The sequence below is a fragment of the Pleuronectes platessa genome, chromosome 14 (genome assembly GCF_947347685.1).
Source record: "Pleuronectes platessa chromosome 14, fPlePla1.1, whole genome shotgun sequence".
NCBI lineage: Eukaryota > Metazoa > Chordata > Actinopteri > Pleuronectiformes > Pleuronectidae > Pleuronectes > Pleuronectes platessa.
The window spans coordinates 7,886,117-7,907,812 of NC_070639.1; the positions used below are offsets into that span (position 1 = coordinate 7,886,117).

A 21,696-nucleotide genomic window follows, 5' to 3' on the forward strand; every position below is an offset into this window, starting at 1 on the left:
GAGAGGAGGCAGAAACATTTAATTTGTGTTTTGTCAAATGGTATTTACTTAAATGTATACATAGAAAAAGATCTTATAAAACAATATCGAAATCCAAAACCAAAGTAAACTTTATTTGTGTCCCAGCTGAAACATTTTTGTCAGGAACATTTGGTCTCACACAAGTCTCTGATATGCTCCATAAAAGTAATAGTTAATTTTCTCTCTTCTATGCCAGTTTAAATGACATGTGTCACAGCTATTAAAGATACAAAATATTACCATCCATCATATATCAGCATTGAGAAGTCTAAACAAATAGAAGAATCAAGTAGAATAAATAATTAATCTCAATACAACATCTAAAATAATCCCACTGTATTGGGAATTCAAGTTAAACATTTATAGAGAAATATCTTTTACTTGACCTGCATACACTTGTATTTATTGAAAATGTAATATGTGTGCTCATTAGGACACAAGAAACACATCACTGCTGCCAGTTTCATGCTGTTTCATTAATTGACAATAGGTGGCAGTAATGTGCCAATAAATACAGTAACGGGCCATGAAATGCAGGCAATAAGAATGACAGTGATACATGTGTGCAAATAACCAAGGTTTCGAAATGAAATTAGCTTTGAAAACATTGTGTGTGTAGTTGCCCACCTGTCTCTGTACACGTGGGGAAGCCGTGTGCAGCAGGGAGAAAAGGTCTTGCATGAGTGTCAGCTGCTGAGCGAGGTACTGGCGGCCCACGTTGGAGCCACTCAGAGCCAGGACCATGGACAGCAGCTCAAAGCAGTAGGCGTCTGAGGAGGCGTCATCGTCACTGGGTTGAGAGTTGGCGTTCTCTTTGCTGGAGATGGCGTGCTCCCACTCCTCTCTCACACGTGTGGCCTCCATACGGATGGCCTGGACGATGTGGGCACACACCTGGAGGTGAGAACACACGTTAGGTTGGAAGAGGGCAGAGGCAAAAGTAATAATTCATGCTGTTGAATGAACAGTGGAACTGATTGTTTACCTGTTTCTGCAGGTTGGTCAGTTTGCTCCTGCTGAAAATGATTCCCACCATGTGCTCCTTAAGGTCTGCATCAGATGGAGCCTATTCATAGAAATGCAAAGTGTAAAACATTAGGGAAAATGGCCAATAAGCATGTTATTCAGACAGGTCAGTAAAACTATCCGAATTCAGACCTTATCTTCTCCCTCAGGCGACGAAAGCAGATTTTTCTCCTCCTGTTCTGGTGTCGGTTCGGCATCTCCACAGATTAGTTTTCCAAAGACCTAACGGTACACAATAAATTAGTAACAGCACCAAAAATGCAATTCCATTTTTAAACAGACAGGTAGAGTGATAAATAAATAACTTGTCAAGTGACTGTTTGGCTGAAGCCGTTGAGACAGACCTGTGAGGTGATGAGGCGGAAAACTCTGAGGGTCTCAGCCTCGCAGTTCTTCTGTTGGGCCATGCTGGCAGAGATCTGTCCAGGAATCTTGATGCTTTCACCCTCTTTCCAGCCAAGAACCTTCACCTGCCGAACCCTAAGGGTGTTTTCGGGACCTTTCAGTTCCACTTTGATCACATGATGATCTCCTCCAGGGAGCTCACTGGTCACCCAGCCCATGTGACGGGAGTCGAGGTCAACCTGCAGGGAAAAGTCATAAGGTCATTCACAGAGCTCTGTCCCATTAGTAAATTAACCAAAGTGCATCTTATAAAATAGCTTGATAATAATATGCACTATTGTTTCTACATCACTTGATTTAATAAGAGTCAATATAATTAAAAAAAGACAAAGCAGCAGCAGAGGGACACCACTTTGTGTTTTGAAAACAGCTTTAATGGAAGTGGCTGAACTTTAAACACTCATGTTTATACTTCAAACTGACTCTTTAAACAGCTTTATAAAGCACAAATAAAAGAGTTTATACTCCATTCACATGTACCGGACTTAACTCACCTGTTTAATCCTGCAGAGGTCCTCTATTGCTTTTCCACACAGAAACGTTACTGCTGTGACTTTGTTCTGTGGAGAGAACAATAAGAAACCGCATATAAATACATTATCATCATCAAATCCACACTGTTAATTTCTAGTATTTTAATAATTTTAAGCCTGAAACACTTCAATGTCTCCTTACCCCAATGTCCCTGGAGTTATCCACATGAACAGACACGTTGGAGGCGTTGATGCCTTTCACACAGCTGATGGTGATGCTCTTGGTTTTGTTCTTGTCCTCGTCTCCCGATTCCCAGAAGGTCTCTGTGGAGCCGTCTGTCAGGCTGCCGATCATGGCAGGACGACTTGATGTCTTGATGTCCACCACACTGGTCAGATCCTTCAGACAGGTCACCATGCAGAGATCCTATCATCACACAGGGACAGATTGGCATCAGAGCAGTGTATGACGGATGGCTAACAAAAAGACACAAACTGAAGACACATAATGTGGTGGTGTGGTTTTCCTACCTGGCTCATTGCTTCGTAGCCTGACTGCACACTGATGTTGAAGCTCTCCTCGCTGTCTCCATCATCCGACTTGGACAAAATATTGTTGATATGATGGAAAACGTTGCTCTGGTGGAGGAACTGATGGTCCGACTGCTTGAATTTAAGACTCCAGCACCTAAAAAAAAGCGATCCAAAAACGTTAACACTGCTACATAACACAAACAAAACTTTTGTTGCTCATAGACAATTTAATTTTCGAAAAATTCTACCTGAGGGCCATCTGCTGAAGCGAGCTGCCACTAGGAAGTGACATCATGAGGTCAGAGATGGTCTGAAGGAGGCGGTGGAAAGTGTGAGGGAGAGGATGAGCTGCTTCCCCAGCGATGACAATATCTGACAGAGGGTGTTCACAAACGCCAAGGTCTCTTTCCTGTTGAGCACAGAACGGAAATAATAATAATTACAAGATACCGCAACAAAGCTAAAAGTAATCTGGGGCATGTTTTTTTACCACTCGTTACCTGTTCCACAATTTCTTTGTTGCCCTTGTTCTCCTCATCTTCCTCATCCTCTGGCTCAAAGGGCGATGGAGTGAGAGATGCTACAAAATGCCAAAGGATGTCGTGCAGAGAAGTGGTCTGGATCACATTGCACAGCAGCCAGTTGAAGGCCTGACAAGGACACCAAGAGCTAATCACACAAAGTAGTCGTACACAGAGACAATTCTATAGTCAAATTAAAAACAAATTTAGTATTAAGTCTACATGATTGAGCTCTGAGCCTGAGACAGATATTGCTGCCGTGATAGCTGTTACTGTACCTCCATTGCAAACACTCTGCAGGCAGATTTCCTCAGCGCGTGCCTCATGGCCACCTCCAGGCCCTCCAGGTCATGGTGCTGGATAACAAAAGCCAACACAGGCCACTGGAAGTTCCTCTCCCCCTTACTGAGGGAGCCGTGGGCCGAGATCAGCCGAGAGAGCTCCGGAGACGGGTGCCTCAGCAGGGAGGAGCCCACCTCTGAAAGGGGGGGCAGAGAAAGTCAATTTATCAGATGATGCCATTTAACGCAAAGAGTCACATATTATTTAAAGTTATCTCCAATGCTCACCTGCATCACCACTTTGCACCCTGCGTCTGGGCACAGCTTTGACCCGGGCTGGAGAGGGTGAGTGTTGCTTGTCATACTCGGAGGCCACGACTGAGTAAGACCTCTGAAACACCGTACGCTTGGCCGTGTCGGTGTCTGTGATTGGACTGGTCTCGAGACTAATAGAGAGCCAATAGGGACAAACACAGATACCTACTGTTAAACCTCAACATCTTTACCGATATTAAAATCAGCATCATCTGGAATTTAGTGTTAGCACATGAATGAAGTACAGTTTAAGAAATTAAAGAAATAGCACAATTAAGATGTTTCACCTGGGGGGCATTGATTTCATGTTGTTCTCAGGTTCCTCAAACACATTGGGGCAGGCATCAGGGGTGACTGAAATATAAGGTGCGGGGACAGATGTAGAGCGCAAATACCTCATCTCATCTTGGAAGAGGTTATCATCTTGGTAGGACCCAAAGTTCTCTGTGTGTTGCCTGGGGAATATAAGGAGAGCGACTCAAATCATAACACAATCAAAAGATATTGTTGTACTTTTTTTCTTAAAAGGCAGCCTATTATTTACCTGGCTAGTGTCTGCAGGTAGAGGCAGCCCATTTTATTTGGCAGTTCGTCCGACACGCCCTCCTTGAGGCTGGGAAGCAGGTGCGAGTGTAGGGGCCGGGGAGGGTGGTGGCACAGCATGCTGGGTTCGGCCGCACTGCTCAGGGACAGCAGGAACAAAGCGTTTGCCCGAATCACCTGGTGGGCCTCAATTGTGGGCAGGACCCTCGGGGTCTTCACTTGCAGAGGTTTCTTCCTCGACTGCTTCACCTGGCAAAGACCATACAGACGGTGTGAAAAAAAGCAGACAGTTTTTCTAAATAAAATTGATGTAAGAGATTTAAATGCCAAAACCTTGATGCAGCAGTAGGGTACCTTTTCCCTGGCAGCCGTCTGTTTCTCTCTGAGGTACTTTTCACGACAGCGATCGCACACCAGGTACCAGGTGCTGCCTCCTATGCCTCCGTCGCCACAGTTCCCGGCCCAACCACCACAGAAGTGGCCAATACTGTTGTAGCCCTGGCCACCAGCGTAGCGTCCACACCCTGTCACAGAAACACAAATAAAAGGATGTTAAATATTTTCTAAATTTATGCTACTTGAACTAAATTTGCAGTATGACATTGTGACAATATTAAAATATTATTTAAATGACTATGGTGCTTATACTTAAAAATAAAGGTTCTTACCTGGATGAGCCTGTCTCATGTGGTAGGTGACAGGATACGGGTGAGACTCCCCACACAGCTCGCAGATGGTGTCTTTTTCCGGTCCACCCATGGCAAGCTGTGCCATCTCTCCAAATAGATTCCCTCTCGGACGCACGTCAGATTTCTCCCTCTTCTTCTTCTCCTTCTTTGACTTTTTATTGTCTTTCTCGTGTTCCTTCTTTTTTAAGATGGCGCTGGACCCTGGGCTGGGGAAGATCATGTTCTGAGTTGCAGCTTTGATGGTGGCCATAGATATGTCCTCCCAGAAGGCAACCAAATGCTGCAACGTTAACGGTAATATCGACTTAACCCTCATAGAGGGATTAGAACTCATCTCATAGGAAGTGGCCTCCCCTTTCCCATCTTCACACTTCTCTGGCAATGGGGGTTCCTTCAACATGGACAGTACCTTGTTTTTGTTGATGCTGCCCATTTTAGAGATGTCAGGGCCGTGTGGAGCAATGTTAAACATGTTAAGTGCAGAGGAAATCTCTAAAGAGTGTCGGTTCTTTAACTTATTTTCCTTCTCCTCAGCACCCTGTCCTCCCAGGGAGCTGCGGATTGGGGCGTGCTCTTTGGTTAAGTCTGGGTTGAACTTTAGGAAGGATGAGCAGGCCATGGCATCGTGGACAATACCTTCGTGCCAAAGGAATGCTGCGAAGACTGCTCGCGCACATTCGGCCACAGAGGGCGACATGGCCTGTTTGGCCGGCTCTGTGACCCTCGATGTGCTCTCACCTTTGAAGAGGGGCCCAGATTTGTCCTTCTTCGGGCGCGTGTGTCGACTAGAGGTTTTACGACTGACTTTAGGTGAAGAGCGACTCTCAAGTTCTTCTTTCACAGGAGCTTTGCCAATGCTAAAGTGCACCTTACCTGAGCCATCCTCTCCATTACTGACCTCCACATTCTCATCGTTGCCCTCCTCGTTGGAGAGGAGAGCACTAGAGGTGCAAACCTCCACTACTTCACTGTGGAGGTTCTCTTGGGTCACATGAGGAGAAGGAACACGGTTCTCTGCATTACTGCTAACATCTTGGTTTGGATCTTTAGGAGATAATTTGGGTTTGGGGGAGGTAGATCGGCCTCTAAGGGGCTCTGTAAGTGGAACTTTCTTCTTTCTGAGTGTGTCCGGGTCCAGAGTGTATGAGTCTGATTTGGATCTCTCTCTGGGAGGGTCGAGTCGGGCTTTGGAAGATGGACTCACTTTAGGTGGGAGGTTCTTGTCATGGTGGGTTGAAGATGAGTGCTGGGAAGAGGTATTGGAGGGACTCAACCTGCCTGAGGAGGATACGACTTTTTGTTTGGGAGAAGAGGAGCGAGACCCAGGGTTTGGGGACTCGGCCCGAAGTCCTGAATTTCTCCCATCTGCCTTTAGAGCTTGCAGAGTGTTGTGATTGGGCGAATGGGAGCGACTGTGAGAGTCGGACCTCAGTTTGGCCGTGTCAGAGCGCAGGATGAGAGCTTCGCTGGCTGAGAGTCCGCCCTCACCCGTCTTGCTCCTGCTCTGTTCAGATGAACGACTTCCCCGACTCTCCTGTTTGGGCGAGCGGTTCTCCTGACGGTGTTTGGAGGATGGGGACATGGGTCGTGCGCCAGACATCTGGCCTCCTCGTTCACCTATAAGTTGCAAATTTAAACTGTTATACCACAAAACAGTACAGCATCAGTGGTAAGAGTTTAGCCATTTACTGCAACTCTAGATTGAAAAATCAACATCTGAGTGAAAAAAAATGTAATGTTAAAAGGATAAGGTCAAGTGAAATGAACGGCAGAAAGACAGATAAGTCCCAAAGGTGGAGGATGGTAAAAATAACAACTGATTTTGAACAACGTTTTGCAGTTGGGTTTTTCTGCCAGCTTTGTCTATTACCAGACAAACTGATATGGATGAGAATAGCTAGTGAACCATGGAGGAGTTGATGAAAGATGAATTCCAGCCCAGTTCTGGGACCTCGCCGACTAAAATTGGATCAAGCCTTGGTCTTGACCAGAATTCAGGCATCTTGTATAGTATCTGTAAAACCTCCTAAAATTGTCTGGAAGTCAATTAGTAGCATTAGAACTCATGTCAATCGGGTACTGACTTCTGTACAGTTTAGAAGGTAAACTAAGCACTCATATTTAATGCTCAAATTTGATTATTCACAAGCTCAAGTGCAACAAACTCGTGTTTGGTTCTTTTTCCGGAGTTCCTGCCTACCCTCTGTTCATTCTGAGGGAGGCATGCATGCTGTGATTACCCACCCTTTTGCCTCAGAGCGAGAGATGAGAGAGCGGTACCATGCCCAGCCACGGACACACTGCTTTTGTGCATACGCTCACGAGAAGCGAGGCTGCGAGATGAACCATCTACAGCGGAAAACAGTGGAGCAGGTAAACAAACAAGCCATGGATGCAAGGCCACCGCCAAGAGAAAGAAAGCACAAAGAGGCAATGGTGGTCAAGTCAAGAGGGTGAGATTAAAAAAAGGCAAAGAGGACAACACGTTAAAATGAGAGAACAATCACTAGATGGGAAGGGAAACTGATAGACACAAGGAGAGAACACATAAAGAAGAAAAAAGAAATGATAGAACCCTGAGGTGTCATGGAGGAAAAGAAAATTCTCCCTACTAATAGAGGGCAGGAAACATCCTTTGACACGATGTATTCAGTTTGTCTCAAATTTGAAGAAGACGACAAGACGTTTATAATGCTCTCCAGAACCCAAAACTTTTATACAACATCCTCAATATAAATAGGTTTCTGGCACAATATTCTGTTATCTTGTGAATTGGTTTAAGGGATTAAAAAAATTAAACCCAAAGTATATCCAGTATATAAATCCAAAATCTTAATATAGTCAGAAAGGCAAATTGTTTACAGTAAATGTAGGCAAAATATTAATGCTCTGATATCGTTGAAATGAACATTTGTTACTCTACAGCAGGGGTGTCCAAACTTTTTATCCCGAGGGCCACATACAGAAAAAAATTCGAAGTACTGGGCCACTAACGCCGCCACGCCCCCCTGCCCCCGAGCGGACTGTTGACAGTGCGCCTCAATCACTTAGCGGCGTTCTGAGGGACAGCTGGCAGGTCAAACTGAGAAGTAAAATACAGTGGGCCTTAGTCCATTACATTACAATTCATTTCGCTGTTGCTTTTATCCAAAGCAATTTACAATCAGTGCATTCAAGGGTAGGGGAGAGCGGGTTAATGTGAGACATCGGGTAATTTGACAGAGAAACAATGTGCAGGTAAGCTAGGGTGTGCAAGAGATCACATGAATCATAATAATCATAAATGTGCTTAATTTAACTATTACAACATGTGTTGTTATGGTAGTTTTAAAGTGGAAAAAGTAAGTGGATCACCTTACCCCCTTGATTTCTCTGGTCTGTCTCACTTTACCCCTAAGCTGGGGTAAATTGAGACACAACACCACTTTTTTTTAAAACAATTATATTTTTACCTCCCTTTGTCCTGAAGACATTCTGATCATTTCCATTGCTAGGAAATATCCTGAATTAATGGGAAATTTGTAAGTTTTACTGATAAATAATTTTAGCTTGCCTAAAGGGGAGCAAATGTAAAAAATGTCCCACATTACCCCGCTCTCCCCTACCCGAGGGTACAAACCCAGAACAACAAGAATCAAGAAAGTACAATTGCTTCAAGAATAGAGCAAAAGTACAAAGTGCTATAAGTAAGTTCCATTTAAGTGCTACTAAATTGCTAGTTCAAAAAAAAAAAAAAAAAAAAAAAATTATATATATTTTTTTTCTTTTTCTAATTTTAATTTTATTGAGGCGGGCCAATTTAAAATGGATGGCGGGCCGCAGATGGCCCGCGGGCCGTAGTTTGGACACCCCTGCTCTACAGTAACAGAATAACGATTCCCCCCCTTGGGGGGTGACATAAATACCTATTTCGTAAAATTCAGATCCAATGCACAAAATTTCACATAATCCAACATAATAGCGTTTTACAAATGCTATGTTTTTAATGATCTCTGCATTATTTTCTTGAGAAAACGCCTTATCTTGCAATGTTAAATAAAAAAAAGGAAAAATCCAGGATCAACACCTGAATTCAATGGGTTCTTCCCTGACATGTACTGCATCATCGCACCAAGTTTTATGGTGATCTGTCCAGTAGTTTGGGTGTAGTGCTACTACCTAACAGACATTTCGAGAGTGTGAATGATATAAGACAACTATAGCATGAGGGTGACAGGTTACCACCAAGATGATTTTTTGCTCCATGACATCTCCATAAGAAAGAGAAACAGGTGAAGTAAATCCTACAATAGAGAGAAAATAGCAAGACAAAGAAAAGATAGACTGGAAGAAAGAAAGCCGTACAGACTGAAGAAGTTACACAATATTTTTGTGATTGTTTTTTTTTTTTTGTGATTCTGTGTTTTCTATTTGAAATATTCAGTGAGATAGTGAGGGTACGCAAAATTAGCTGATTTAGATATTTAGTGTACACTAACAGGCAACTATTTTGTCAGTAAAGCTCTGGGCTGGTTGAAGCAGGAAATGAGGTTTAAATTATGAAGGATGCAGATCCAAAGTCAAAGCAGCGATGAGGAAGGTAAAGAAGAGGAGGGAAAGGCCCATTGAACAAGAAAGCAAGCATTAAAATAAGTAAATAAATCTCAGCCTTTTACTTCAGCACATGGCAAAAAATATCCATTTTAACAAGAGGATTAGTCTAGTATTACAGTTTAAAATCTTGTTTTAAAAAACAAGTCAATATCACCTCACTTGTTTTTCATAAACAAGATTCAAACATTGAATAATAGACATTTTAACTTGTTATGGATATTTCTGCATCGTGGAACGTAACTGCACCGTTATGTTTCACACATAGCTGCTCTTCCTCCCCAGAAAAAAAACTACGAGCAAATTCAGAAAACAAAATAAAGCTGTGAAGAAAAGGAGCTAAACCTGTGCAAGCGAGCGCTGTCAGAAAGCAGGACAGACTTACTCAGAAGCTGTGGTTGTGGCTGAGACAGTTGGGAGGGGGATTGTCCAAACACAAATGGGCTGTGGACAAGGGAGGAGGAGGAGGGAGGAGGTTGAGCGGCTTGCTCAAATACGGAGGAGGAGGGAGCTGCTGAGAGGAAAGGCCCAGACTGAATGGAATTCAGTATGGCACTCAACCGGTCACCTGCAAACATGGAGACAGAGGAAGGGGAAAGACTACAGCTTATACTAGGGTATGAGGTTTCCATAAGGGGGGTGAGGGTCATTCACTGTTAATTTTTCTATCAATGATCCAATCTTCTCCTGTAACATAATAGATCTGCAGAATGGGAGGAGCTAATACAGCTATCCGTTGTTCTGAAAGTTAAAGCTGTGCTCATTTTCTTTGTGGACATCATCAATTGATGGGCAACTGAAACTCTGCTGGATGGTGGAAAAACAAAAGGTGAGCAGCTATAGGAATTATCTGGTTGTTTGATTTTAATGTTAAATGATAGACGCCTTTGTGTACTTGGAAAGAACTGAAAACCAATAGAACTACGACTACTTTGGCAGAAAGCATCCAATCACCAAGGACACAATTCATTTGCATGCACTGCTAAAGTGTACGCAACAGAAAAGAAGTTGAAGAATACTGTAAAATCGTAATTTCATAAGATGTATAAAATTTGTTTACTATAAATTCCTTAGTGATTTTAGATAAATCCAGCAGCTATGTTGTGATATATTTTATTTATGCTTAAAAAAAAAAGTCTCTCCAGAGCAATGTCGGCCGTCTTAGTATTTACCATTTGCTATAATGAAAAAATACATAATCTCTTTGAATAACTAATTCGGATAGTCATTATACAAAGGTAACACATAGTTAAAATGTCCAGAAAACTCAAAGAGTTTCTACGCCAACAATCAGGGAGAATATAACGGATAGAAAACGTTCACATAGGACTTCAGAAATAAATCCTTCAAGAACAAGCAGCTCCTCCCATTTCACAACTCTATTTGAGGAAAAGATATATTGAGGGAGGGGTAGAGAGGGGTCTACTCAGATTCTTAAAAATCTCTCTGTGTGACCACACCAGAGGATCCAAAGATACATAGTTACGTACAGGGGGGGGATAATTCACCACTCTCCATATCCTGTATTTTAGGCTGATGCTGCAAGAGTACATCTTCAAATCCACATGTTTGGGGTTTAAATATGTCCATCTCTCCATGTCAAATAGCCGTTTAGGGTCTGTCTGTTTAAATGGCAGCCACAGTGACACTGAAATTATTAGTCAAAATTGGATGTCATCAAAAAGCAGCAACCGCAATTTTATGTCAATAGTTATACGAGTTAAAATTCAACGGCATGTTAGTGTTCTGTGGAGCAAACATATTCAGGTGTATTTTCATCAACCTCTAGACTGGAGTAAGACCGACACAGATTTAATTTAGTGTCGTAAAACAAAGGGAAAATAAATTGTATCTGGCTTTTATCCAGACGCTTGAAAGGCCAAGTGGAAATGTGGCCTTTAATCCGCGACAGCAAGCACTGTGATAGCAGATGTATTTGGATAACAAACTGTCTCAACAGATCAACCTCCTTTTTCAAGCAAAAGCGAGGAAATTTCGACACAGCTTCAGCACAGTATTCAGGCAGAAAGACAAACAGACATGTTTGGAGCGAGCCAATCTCTGATGGAGTAGCAAAACTGATGAGCTCATTCAATTGATGTTCCCAGTAATTATGAGTGAACAGTGAATGATCAAATGGCTTCTAAGAGATTGAATTCAAGACAACATGAAGTAAAGGGTGAAATCACAGAGACGTGTTCAGGGTCAGTTATCCACCAGTACCCGACTAAACAAAGTCCATAGTCCTCCAGATGAGCGGAAGCACAGTGACTGTCCCATGCACATAGACACAGACATACAGTATGTCCGACACCGACGAGCTGTTCGGCATGAAATAACGACGGCAACCACAATACAAAGCATGCATAAATAAAAAGACTTGATAGATCATTGACCAAGGGCTCCTGTGATTTTCAATAGACTGGGTAGTGTTAAGACGTGGACTTTATTGTGCAATTGAAACGTGATAATGTATGAGAGTGTTTGTGAGAAAAGTCTCAGTGAAAAGCATGGGGTGCAGTGAAAGTGTGAGGAATACATCCGTTATGCTAAACCATCGGTTAAAAGCATTGACAAGGCTGATGCTATTAAGACTTCAAATGTAAATGAACAGAGTCAAAGGATGTGGTGATGTTAGAGGCAAAGAGAAATGCAGATTGAGATATGTATTTAAAAAACTTCTCGAGTTGACCTCACCTTTGTTGTTGGAGATGCCGTAGTCAAAGCCCTGTGCTCCGTTTGAAGCCGCGGCTCTGTTGAAGGCCTGAACGGAGAAAGGGCTTGGTGGTGGGGTCTGAGCACCATGCTCAATCAATGCTTGTTCTATAAGAGCAAATTACATCATGTTAACTTGCATAAACTTCATATATTGAGGTTAAAAAAAACGTTTTAATGTAGATTATGAGCAGTGTTGTGAAAAGAGGTCAAGTTGTGGCTTACCGTCATCATGGCGAAGGTACTGGTTGCCGCCGCGGTCTCTTGCCAGTGACCAGGCCTCTCCTTCATCACTCTCACAGAACTCCACGACACTGTTCTTATCCAGCTGTACCCAGGTCCCCTCCGAGTTGACCACCTGATACACAAACAATTCTCTTTATCTGTACTCACACACACGGGACACACACATTTAATCACCATGTCAATTCGAAAACGACCATTTTATCAACCCCCAAACACCCATGTTATAACTTTACAGACAAAACCATGACACATATTCATCTGATTAACACATCCACACCAGCAAATCACACAAAATTGATTTTGTGTATCACTAAAAAACTGATATAAAAACGTAGTCAGGTTTAACAGGTAAATGCATGTGTTTTTTCCTCAACCTCCCGAAATAGTAACAATTCAAAAACAAACACAGGTGGAAGTATTAGTTTTTGCAGACTGCAAGTCTCAGATCCAGACAGGGCATTCAGATCAGGTTTAAAACAACCTAATGAACAGCATGACACACCACAGCAGCCAATGACAGGTAATATCCCCAAAAAAAGGATAAGCTCCACTCATCACCAGGCCAAAGGAAATTTTAGACAGTTTATAGATTAAGTATATTGAGAGAATAGTTCAAAATAGTGTAATAGTGTAAGAAAGATAGAGTCAAGGCAAAGAGCGGCTCCAGCAATTTGTGATCAGACTTCCCCGGAGAAATCCGAGGCAGCTGAATATGACACCCTGAAACTGCAATGGATTTATAGACAAACTGAAATTAGTAAGGTCAGTAGGCACACAGACATGTAGCAGCCACGAGAGTTAATTAGAACCCAAAAAGTGGAAAGATACAGAACAACCACCCACACCCAGAAGCAGCAGATTTATTTAGAAAGAAAGATTACGTTCTTAACATCCAAAATCCATTGAGGAAAAAACAGGGAGCCAATTCCTGAGAATTAAGTCAAATCTACCTACGTAAGTGCATTACTTGATCTAAACAGACTAATATATTCATCTCCAGCCACAGAAAACACATTGCATTATTTGGGGTGAGTGCGTACCTCGCCTATGGCCTTGACCTTGTTGCCAAGTACTAACATTCCAATGGGGATACCCCTAAGGTTTGGACAGCTTCTGATGTTGTGACCAGAGGGGCCGGTCTTCACTACCTTATAAAGCCCCGGGCCGCCGCCCTGCCCTGCCCTGTTCTGCACCCGAATGGGGGCCTCATGGGAAGGGCAGCTGCTCACCTCCTTTACGTTCTCCTCCGATTGGCCCCTGACCTCCTGCAAGAGGTAAGAGCATGGATTAGAAGCAGAGTAACAAATCAGCAAAAGGCTGCAGAAATATCAGACCAGGACAAGGCTCAGGCAACTAAAGGTCCTGAATTATAATGGTGAAAAGTCACCATTAGAAGTGTGACAGGGCGTCGTAAAAGGGCGTGTGTGCTCAGGCAACCATTGCTGTATACTTTTTATTTTAAATTTGAATATTGCAAACAAATGTATTTGCCATATCAAGAAATCTCAAATCCAGGGGACCTAGACATATGCCGAGTGGTTCTCAGGGTCTTAAATCGAAAGTTCAAAATTTGAGAAAATTCTTTCTCGCCAAAACTTAAGGGAGAAGACTCAAAACACACTTACACCTGTCTGTCAAACTTAGCATAAACACTAGCACACACATTTGTTTAATCTGTAAATAAAAGTGAGGTAGTTATGTATGGGGCTATTTCTTGGTTGGGCAATGTTCTTAGGGTTATCGTGATTTTCCAATAATCTAAAACATTATCCCTGTGAACCCACATCTTTAGATCTGTACGGATAATAACAAAAGACAATAGCACGGCAAGCTTTCGGCACTGATATCCTAAGATTCTCACTGTCTGGAAAAAGCCAACTTAGCTTTCGCTCTTTGTTTCAGTCTTTATACTAAGCTAAGATAACATGTAACCTTTTATTACGAGACGTATTGCTGTATCATTTTTCTCATCTAGTATCAAAAAAGCTAATCAGCGTATTTCTGAAAATGTTGAATTATTCCTTTTAACAATTTTGAAAAGCTATTTTCCTCTCAAATGATTTAACAATTCTTTTAAATTACTTGAAAACATACATAAACCTCCATCTTCAACAGCTTCAAGTAATATTCAAAAACCCAAAATATCAAGAATGCATATAAATGTTTCAATTGAAGAAAGTAGTCGTAGTAATAAGAACAAATAATTAATTTCCCATTTAACGATGAATGAATGTAGTTAGCATACCGATACACAACAGACCAATTAAGAACAATGTTCACTAATTTTCTAAGGGGAGGCATGCTATTACACACAATGATAGAGGACTATATTAAACAAGCTTTTCAAACAAGGCCTCATGCAACAGACTGGACATTAGTATCTTCAACCCCATGCAACATAGACTCTCGAACCATTATTACTCAAAAATCTAAAATGTGAATACTGTAGTAGTCTACAAGAGAAGGGGTCGCTGACATTCAGCACTGTATCATCACTGTACACAAAACCATGCAACTGTGGATCCACCTCTTATGCCTGATTAACACTGTGGAAAAGAACTAAAAAAGTCACAAGGGGTTCAAGAGGACAAGTAGCGCAACAAATAGATGATAAGCTATGGGGAAGTCAAGCTATTTATCCCTTGTTCATACAACTCACCTGTGGTGGGAATATAGTTAAGGGGGTCCACGACAAAAGGCCGATATCCCTGACTCCTTGGCTAGCGTTAAAGACAGTCTGAGCAACAGATTGTGAGACAGTCAAGAAACAGTAGACGACCCGAGAATGGAGAGAAAACAGGATGGGGTTGCTCATGTATTTTTTTGGAAGAACATTTTTGGCCTGTCTCTTGTGGAATTTCCAGGATCAGAGGTTATTTGAGAAAGTGGAGAGGAGAAGACAGAATCTGACTGGTGTCAGAGAGGCCGGTTAGTTGTGGAGCAGTGATAAAGAGGCCGCAAGGAACTTCAAATGCATTATAAAATATAGAAAACTCAGTTGCAGAAAAGATTGAAGATTCACTCTAAAAACCACAGGGTCGTTATTTCCAAATCCACGACCAAATCAGATACATTTAAAGAAGAAACTTCCAAAAAAATCCCCCACTTGGATGATGTAGTGTGTCATGCTGTTCAGACAGAGACCTCACATGGAAGCCTCCTATTGCACCTAAAGCATCCCTATGCAAAGGTGGAACTGTAGAGCAGTAGAGGTACATTTTCCCATTGAAACTTTTCATGGACCAGTTAGTGCTTCATGACAGAAAACCACCTGGATATTATCACCTTTTCTTTCTGATACTTTCCTGTGACTTCAATATTCCTGTCTTTTTTCAAGTCAAACTCCTTATTTGATACTGATGCATATTACGGCGGTTTTTGTGTCATGAAGCAAAATACAAGAGACATCCTTCATTAACACATGCTGTAGTGTGCAGGTCTTCATGAGTAGTGAGTGAGAGGCAACACAGAAAAGGAGACTGAACAGTGCAGACTAATGAACTCTACCACACTACATTTCTCTACCCGTCAGTTCCTGCTTAGGGGAACACTTCAGTGCACTAATATACTCCCCCAGGCATGTGAGCATTTACAAGTGTTGTGTCCAACTGAACTAAACACACAATGGTCGTGTAATGGTTTCAACCTTCAAACATGAATTAATGCATACATGCTCCCAGCTGCTGTTCTTCTGAACAGTGTGTTAGTAAAAGGCTCATACTCAGTGTTGCTTCAGTAGATGGTTCATGCAGGAGAACAACCCAGTAGTTGTTATCTAAGTTCTCGGTCCACCATGCTTTGAAGACATTTGTGGAGTGAGTGCCAAACACAATTAAGCCCTTAAAAACCCATCATCATTAACGAGCAAAGGTAATCTCTCTGAGCGTTTCCCCAAATGAAGACCACAGGAGCTTCTGCTATCAGTAAGCTAAGTCCGACCGTTCAGCAGGCCGCCTTCTACTTACGTCGGCTGGGACCAGTAGGCTCCGGCCCAGGTGCTGGTTAAATGAGAGGCACCAGGCTTCAGTGTACCCATTCATGCTTGGAACATACTTCTTTACTGTTTCATCATTGAGCCTGAGCCATACGCCATCATCATTATGGATCTACGGGAAAACAAGCAACAAGAGCACAGCACAGCCATGCCGTCCTGTTACTGTGGAAGCAGGAAGGACGGCGCTCACTCAGTCAATCACACAAACACACACACACTGAGGATGCAGGAATAGCCATATTGGAGGACTGTCAAAATATTTTATAATGTGGTAGTAAGTGTTGATATTTTGGCAGTTGTCACAAACAAATTGCTGTGTGTTCACTGACGAGCATTACATTTGATTCTTTGTGAAACTGTAGCAGGTCAGAGACGTCAGCGGAGTATATGTGGCCAAGGACAAGTTTGCATTGCACTGCAAAAAAGTGTTGCAATGTGGTCTGAGTGATCAGATCTCAGGACACACACATGTATTTAGCTCTGTTCACTTGTGATCAGACCATTCAGTACAGATGTCGACACCAGGTCTGAATGGCATCAGTGACACGACAAAAGGGAGAGAATGCAAATGTTGTGTAGTACTGGTATATGTGCAGTAGTTAAATAATTGCTAGAATTTTTTCTTGACTTTAAATGCACCTCATGCATTGGCTGTATGGTGCAGGCATTGAGGCCTTTCCTGCAGCCTCAGAACACTTTGCAAGACTATGAAGCAACATAAGGTAAGAGCAACAAATGTATAAGCTTTGAGAGAAAGTGTTATCAACACAGAAAGATGGAATAACATAATACACAGAAACCATCTACGACTACAAAATTACTTGTACCTTATAAACTAGACAAAATTGGTTGTGATAGTTATTACTTATTTATTTAAAGAAGAAAAACCACAGAAATAGAATAAAAGTGGGTAGTACTCCAGCTAAGTCAACTATATTCTAACTGGTCTAGAGTCAATTACCTCGTCAATGAAAGTGATGGTGCCATTGACATGCACTATGCCTATCTGTTCACTCTGCAGGGAGGGGTGACTACGCACACGCAGGCCTGCGCTGTCCTTGGACACAAATTTGCGGACCTGAGAGAGGCAGAGGGGAGATGAATACCGTGAGCGGCAGGAGCAAAGAATAGTAAGATTTAAAAAAGAAAAAAGACAAGAAGTGCAGCAGGAGGAGAAAGAAGAGGAAGCAGGACAAGTTGACAGTGGGAGAGTGCGTGCATTAACCCACAAAGAGCTTGTTGTTACGTAGTGCGCACATACATACAGCCAAAGACAAGGAAACTTTGGCTGCTCGATTCTCAGTAGCACCAGCTACATGTAAACCGGTGCATGGAAAACCATAGAACATACGTTAAGAAGGAATATATCCAGAGTAGATTTAAAGCGTTTTCAGATGTTGTTGCTTGTTTCCCCATTAGGGAGTGCACGTTTTACAAAATGATGATGACCACAATATGCTGAACATTAGCTTGATGCTTATTGACTCTTTGCATGTGTGATTTCAAAAGTAACTTCCAACCACTCATTTGAATATATAGACTTTTTTATTGCCCTAGAACAGGTTAGACAACCCGCGGCCCCCCTCACTCACTCAGAGAGACACGCAGTGAGATCAGAGCTCGTTCACGTCAAGCAGCCAGTCAGTGATTTTGTGGAAGAACAGTGAAAACACACTGTTTCTCTGGTCACAGCTGCTCAGTGATCCGAGCAGAAGCTGCGGTTGGTTTGTATCTCACTTCAATTAATAAACACTCATCACTAGTTATCAGGACATGATCAGTACATGAAGTAAATTTCTGTTTGTTTGATTCTCTCCAGAGTTTATGAGACTGCATTTAAACATAATGAAAAATGACTCGTCAACATTTTGTGCTTGATACAAAACAAACTTGACGCTCACAGCGAGCGACACACATACATGACACCATCGATCAATATCTAAACACAGGATCCTACGTTTGTCATCTAAATCATCCCAATAAAAAAATGGAGCAAACGAACATGAACTACTTCATTTTTGGAACCGTGAATGTGAACTAGTTCATTTTCTTCTGCATGAACTGAACTTTGAACTAGTTCATTCTAAATGTGAACTGGCACAACACTGAGTATAATTATATATACAACTTTATAAGCTGTGTTATCAAATATGTTTTGCGGCTCCATACTACTTTTATTTGGTGGAAGAGGGGGCAAAATGGCTGAAGGTTGCTGACCCCTGCCTGACAAGGACCATCACCATATTTCTCTGCCAATAAGAAATAGGTCAAACGAGGTATCCAGGACATGAAGCATCCTTTACAGAATCTCCTCAAGTTACGAAGGAAACATTATTAAGATATATGTCTCTTTTCTTTGCTAAATGTCTGACTTTCTTCACTGGTTTAAGTTAGATCCCCACCATCTTGTATTAGACCGATATCCTACCGCCAGAATCCATTGCATTCTGTGGACTAGCTTTTGTTTAGCTCTTCCAACTGGCAAAAAAAAAAGGAGGTGACAACAACTAAAAGCTGCACAGTGGTGCAGACTGAAAAGTTGATACTCAGTGCAATTAGAAATGGCAACGTAAACTATCCTTTTGCACTAATGGAACTGCCTTGTTTAATTATTGTATTGATAGTTCTTGTTAAATGTGGCATTTACGGAAAGAGTTTTGTTAAAGGTAACAGGTGCAAGGGAGGACAAACTGTTTCTGGTCTGTTGAGTTGTATTTGATGGGTGAGTGCAATCACACATGCATTTTATCAGTGTATTTATGTTCATGCTCCTGTGGGTAAAGAAAAAGCTCACCTTGCTAGGCTGAGGTTCGGCCTTCGGTTTTACCATCTGAGTTCCAGGTGGTATCATTCCTTTGGGAGGATCTTTGACTTCGACCTCCAGACCAGCATCTATACAAAAAGATAATTTACAGAGCATGAGGACATTGTAAAAAAATTCATGTTGTAAAAATAAGGGTCATTTCTAACAGACTTTTACATTTTCTTACCTATTTCAATGCCGTCAATGGTGACGTGGATTGTGTAGAGGCCTACTGCTCCTGGAGTCCAGTTGGCGCTGTAGGTTCCATCAGTGTTGGCACGAATCAACATGTTCTCACTGGGTCTGTGTGGGGAAATGATCAGTAAGTACAGACTGTAACTCGCTGGTCAGTGAGTTTTGTTTCTGCATAACCTGACCTACCTCTTTGGAGTGGGGGAAGCAAAACGCAGCTCCTCAAAGGAGTAGTTTTCATACGCCTAAAAGAGAGACAGCACAACTATAAGGCTAATAAATGAAACCGTGTTAGCACCACAAATAGCCAATCAATATTTGGCCATTTCACAATTACGGAAGTAATATTTTTTATTTTGCCTAGATTCAAACTTGATCTTAACACCTTTAATCTTTAGCTATATGAAAGGCCATGGATTGTGTTTCTATGTGAATTTGGTCAGAACTCATTACTTGCTTTACAAAGACCAATTGGGTTTGGCTTCTTTAATGTTAGCTGACAGTAAATAAGCCATTCCCAACAATGTCTTTACTTAGTGAGGTTAATGTTTTGTTTTATTTTTCTTGGCCAATTTGCTTCATTTTCCATAAATAATCTTTCTTTTACTAGATGATTTGTATTAACCAATAAAATATCCTTCCTATTGAAAGGTGCAGTGGTACAAATGTTTATGATACTAACATCTTTTTTGCTTATTTGACAAGAATAACATGTTCACATCTTCAGGTCTGCAATGCCATTTCCTATAGGTAGCAGACTACTCCCCTTTTGGAGAATCTGCCACCCACTAAATGTAAACAAGTGACTTTGTGAGCCAGTTACACGAGGCTGACCTTCATCATGGTAATGGCAATGTATCGAGCTTCTTTCACAATCATGGGCTCGTACGTAGCCTCCAGCTTGGGCATTGGCAGACCTCCAAAGGTAAGGTCAGGACCAGAGGACGAAGGGGAGGAGCTTCCAGGTAGCCGCTGCAGCTTCTTCACATTCTCGGGATGCATTGACTTTTTTTGTGAAACGGGTACAGCCTTCACCTCCACCTGAACATGAAACCAAGGAAAAGTTAAATCAAAAAGGTGCAACACCTTTGAATTGCAAATATAAATTATTACAATCTTGATTTGACTTTACAGACAAACTTATACAGTCAGTTCATTTCAGGTAGACGCAGAAAAGCCTAAGGAGCTATCCCGACCTTCATGTTGGGAACATGCACAACATCCCCATACTGGTCTTTTGTCTGTACGACCACGGTGGTTGGCCAACCACAGCGTATGTCATCTTTGTTCAGGATCAGAGACGTTTTCTGAGGGTCTGCGTAAGAGTCTGGCTGCAGCCACCTACATGGGACGAAATAAGAAAGGGAGAGAGGCAGGGACGGAAATGACTGGATTTTCTAAAGCAGAGGAATCGCCAAATCAAAACCTAATCTATGTCAAGCAATATGCAATGAACAGACAGCCAGAGCTCAAGCAGGCTGGTCACGAAATCTTACCTGGCCAGACGTCCTCCACTTGAGGTCTGTAAACAGGTGATGAAGTCCTCAAGGAAAGAGTGCTCGTTGGTTTGGAGGTGAAGGGGGAGGTTCCCCTCCAGGGCCTCTAGGATGGTTGGGGAGTGAGACAAGGCCAGACCCTTTCCAAGGATCCCTGAGTGAGACTTACACACCTGGTGAAAGGGGCAAAGGAAATAAGAATGAGATATAGTGCTCTTTTCACAAGACAAAACAAGTCTTAAAGAAAATCCCTGAATTTAACAGATAACATACCTGTAAAGATGCTTCTTCTAGAATCTCAAGATCCTCCTCCAATTCATTGCCTTGAAATAAAAAATATTAGAAAAACAGAGGTATGTTTTACTCAAGATGTCACACAAGATTAATCTGCTCCCAGTAGTGAGTAGTCCAAGCAAATTCTATTATCCACAGTTTCCCATACCTATAGGGAGGGCCAGGTCTTTCTTCATCAGGGCTGCAGCACAAACGCTGCCCAGGTAGGCCAACTCCTTCTCTAGTTGAATAATACCCTCTTCAGGACCAGTGTTGAATTCATATCCCACTGCCACACACTTGAACCCGTAGAAGCAAGCCTTCTCATCTTTGACATAATCTGAGGCCGTCTCCAGTGAGAACAAAACTTCATTTCCTGAAGTTGGGAGAACAGAAAAAAATGGATGAAAAGAGAGGTTGGTAGAGATCTGTTAGCAACTACTGGTAAACTAATGGCTGCCTGCTGTGACAGGTAGCACACCAAAGCACCATTAAGCAGATTAAAACACTCATGAGAACCATTAAGATCAATGAACAACAACTGAGCTGCAAGAATAACCGTTGAGTTTGCAACAGTGT

At 42.1% G+C, this 21,696-nt stretch overlaps 1 protein-coding gene across 18 annotated transcripts in view; it reads right to left on the minus strand.

Annotated features, from left to right (window-relative positions):
• The window catches only part of mycbp2 (MYC binding protein 2), a 59,460-nt gene that overhangs the window by 5,062 nt on the left and 32,702 nt on the right, over window positions 1-21,696 (minus strand). For 6 of the 18 annotated variants that reach the window (XM_053439304.1, XM_053439298.1, XM_053439300.1 and 3 more), the window contains 29 exons: window positions 21,287-21,493; window positions 21,118-21,167; window positions 20,845-21,017; window positions 20,545-20,689; window positions 20,183-20,389; window positions 19,538-19,593; window positions 19,344-19,459; window positions 19,148-19,245; window positions 17,315-17,431; window positions 16,325-16,465; window positions 13,400-13,624; window positions 12,339-12,471; window positions 12,096-12,221; window positions 9,784-9,966; window positions 4,788-6,425; window positions 4,453-4,643; window positions 4,121-4,368; window positions 3,863-4,031; window positions 3,550-3,718; window positions 3,259-3,458; window positions 2,960-3,109; window positions 2,708-2,868; window positions 2,457-2,613; window positions 2,128-2,352; window positions 1,947-2,012; window positions 1,392-1,631; window positions 1,180-1,269; window positions 1,007-1,087; window positions 649-915 (listed from right to left, as the gene is read on the minus strand). In XM_053439304.1, the coding sequence (XP_053295279.1) occupies window positions 649-915; window positions 1,007-1,087; window positions 1,180-1,269; window positions 1,392-1,631; window positions 1,947-2,012; window positions 2,128-2,352; window positions 2,457-2,613; window positions 2,708-2,868; window positions 2,960-3,109; window positions 3,259-3,458; window positions 3,550-3,718; window positions 3,863-4,031; window positions 4,121-4,368; window positions 4,453-4,643; window positions 4,788-6,425; window positions 9,784-9,966; window positions 12,096-12,221; window positions 12,339-12,471; window positions 13,400-13,624; window positions 16,325-16,465; window positions 17,315-17,431; window positions 19,148-19,245; window positions 19,344-19,459; window positions 19,538-19,593; window positions 20,183-20,389; window positions 20,545-20,689; window positions 20,845-21,017; window positions 21,118-21,167; window positions 21,287-21,493 (6,029 nt within the window). The remainder of the gene's footprint in view (window positions 1-648; window positions 916-1,006; window positions 1,088-1,179; window positions 1,270-1,391; window positions 1,632-1,946; window positions 2,013-2,127; window positions 2,353-2,456; window positions 2,614-2,707; window positions 2,869-2,959; window positions 3,110-3,258; window positions 3,459-3,549; window positions 3,719-3,862; window positions 4,032-4,120; window positions 4,369-4,452; window positions 4,644-4,787; window positions 6,426-9,783; window positions 9,967-12,095; window positions 12,222-12,338; window positions 12,472-13,399; window positions 13,625-16,324; window positions 16,466-17,314; window positions 17,432-19,147; window positions 19,246-19,343; window positions 19,460-19,537; window positions 19,594-20,182; window positions 20,390-20,544; window positions 20,690-20,844; window positions 21,018-21,117; window positions 21,168-21,286; window positions 21,494-21,696) is intronic. The other 12 variants (XM_053439302.1, XM_053439295.1, XM_053439293.1 and 9 more) reach the window with 12 other exon arrangements.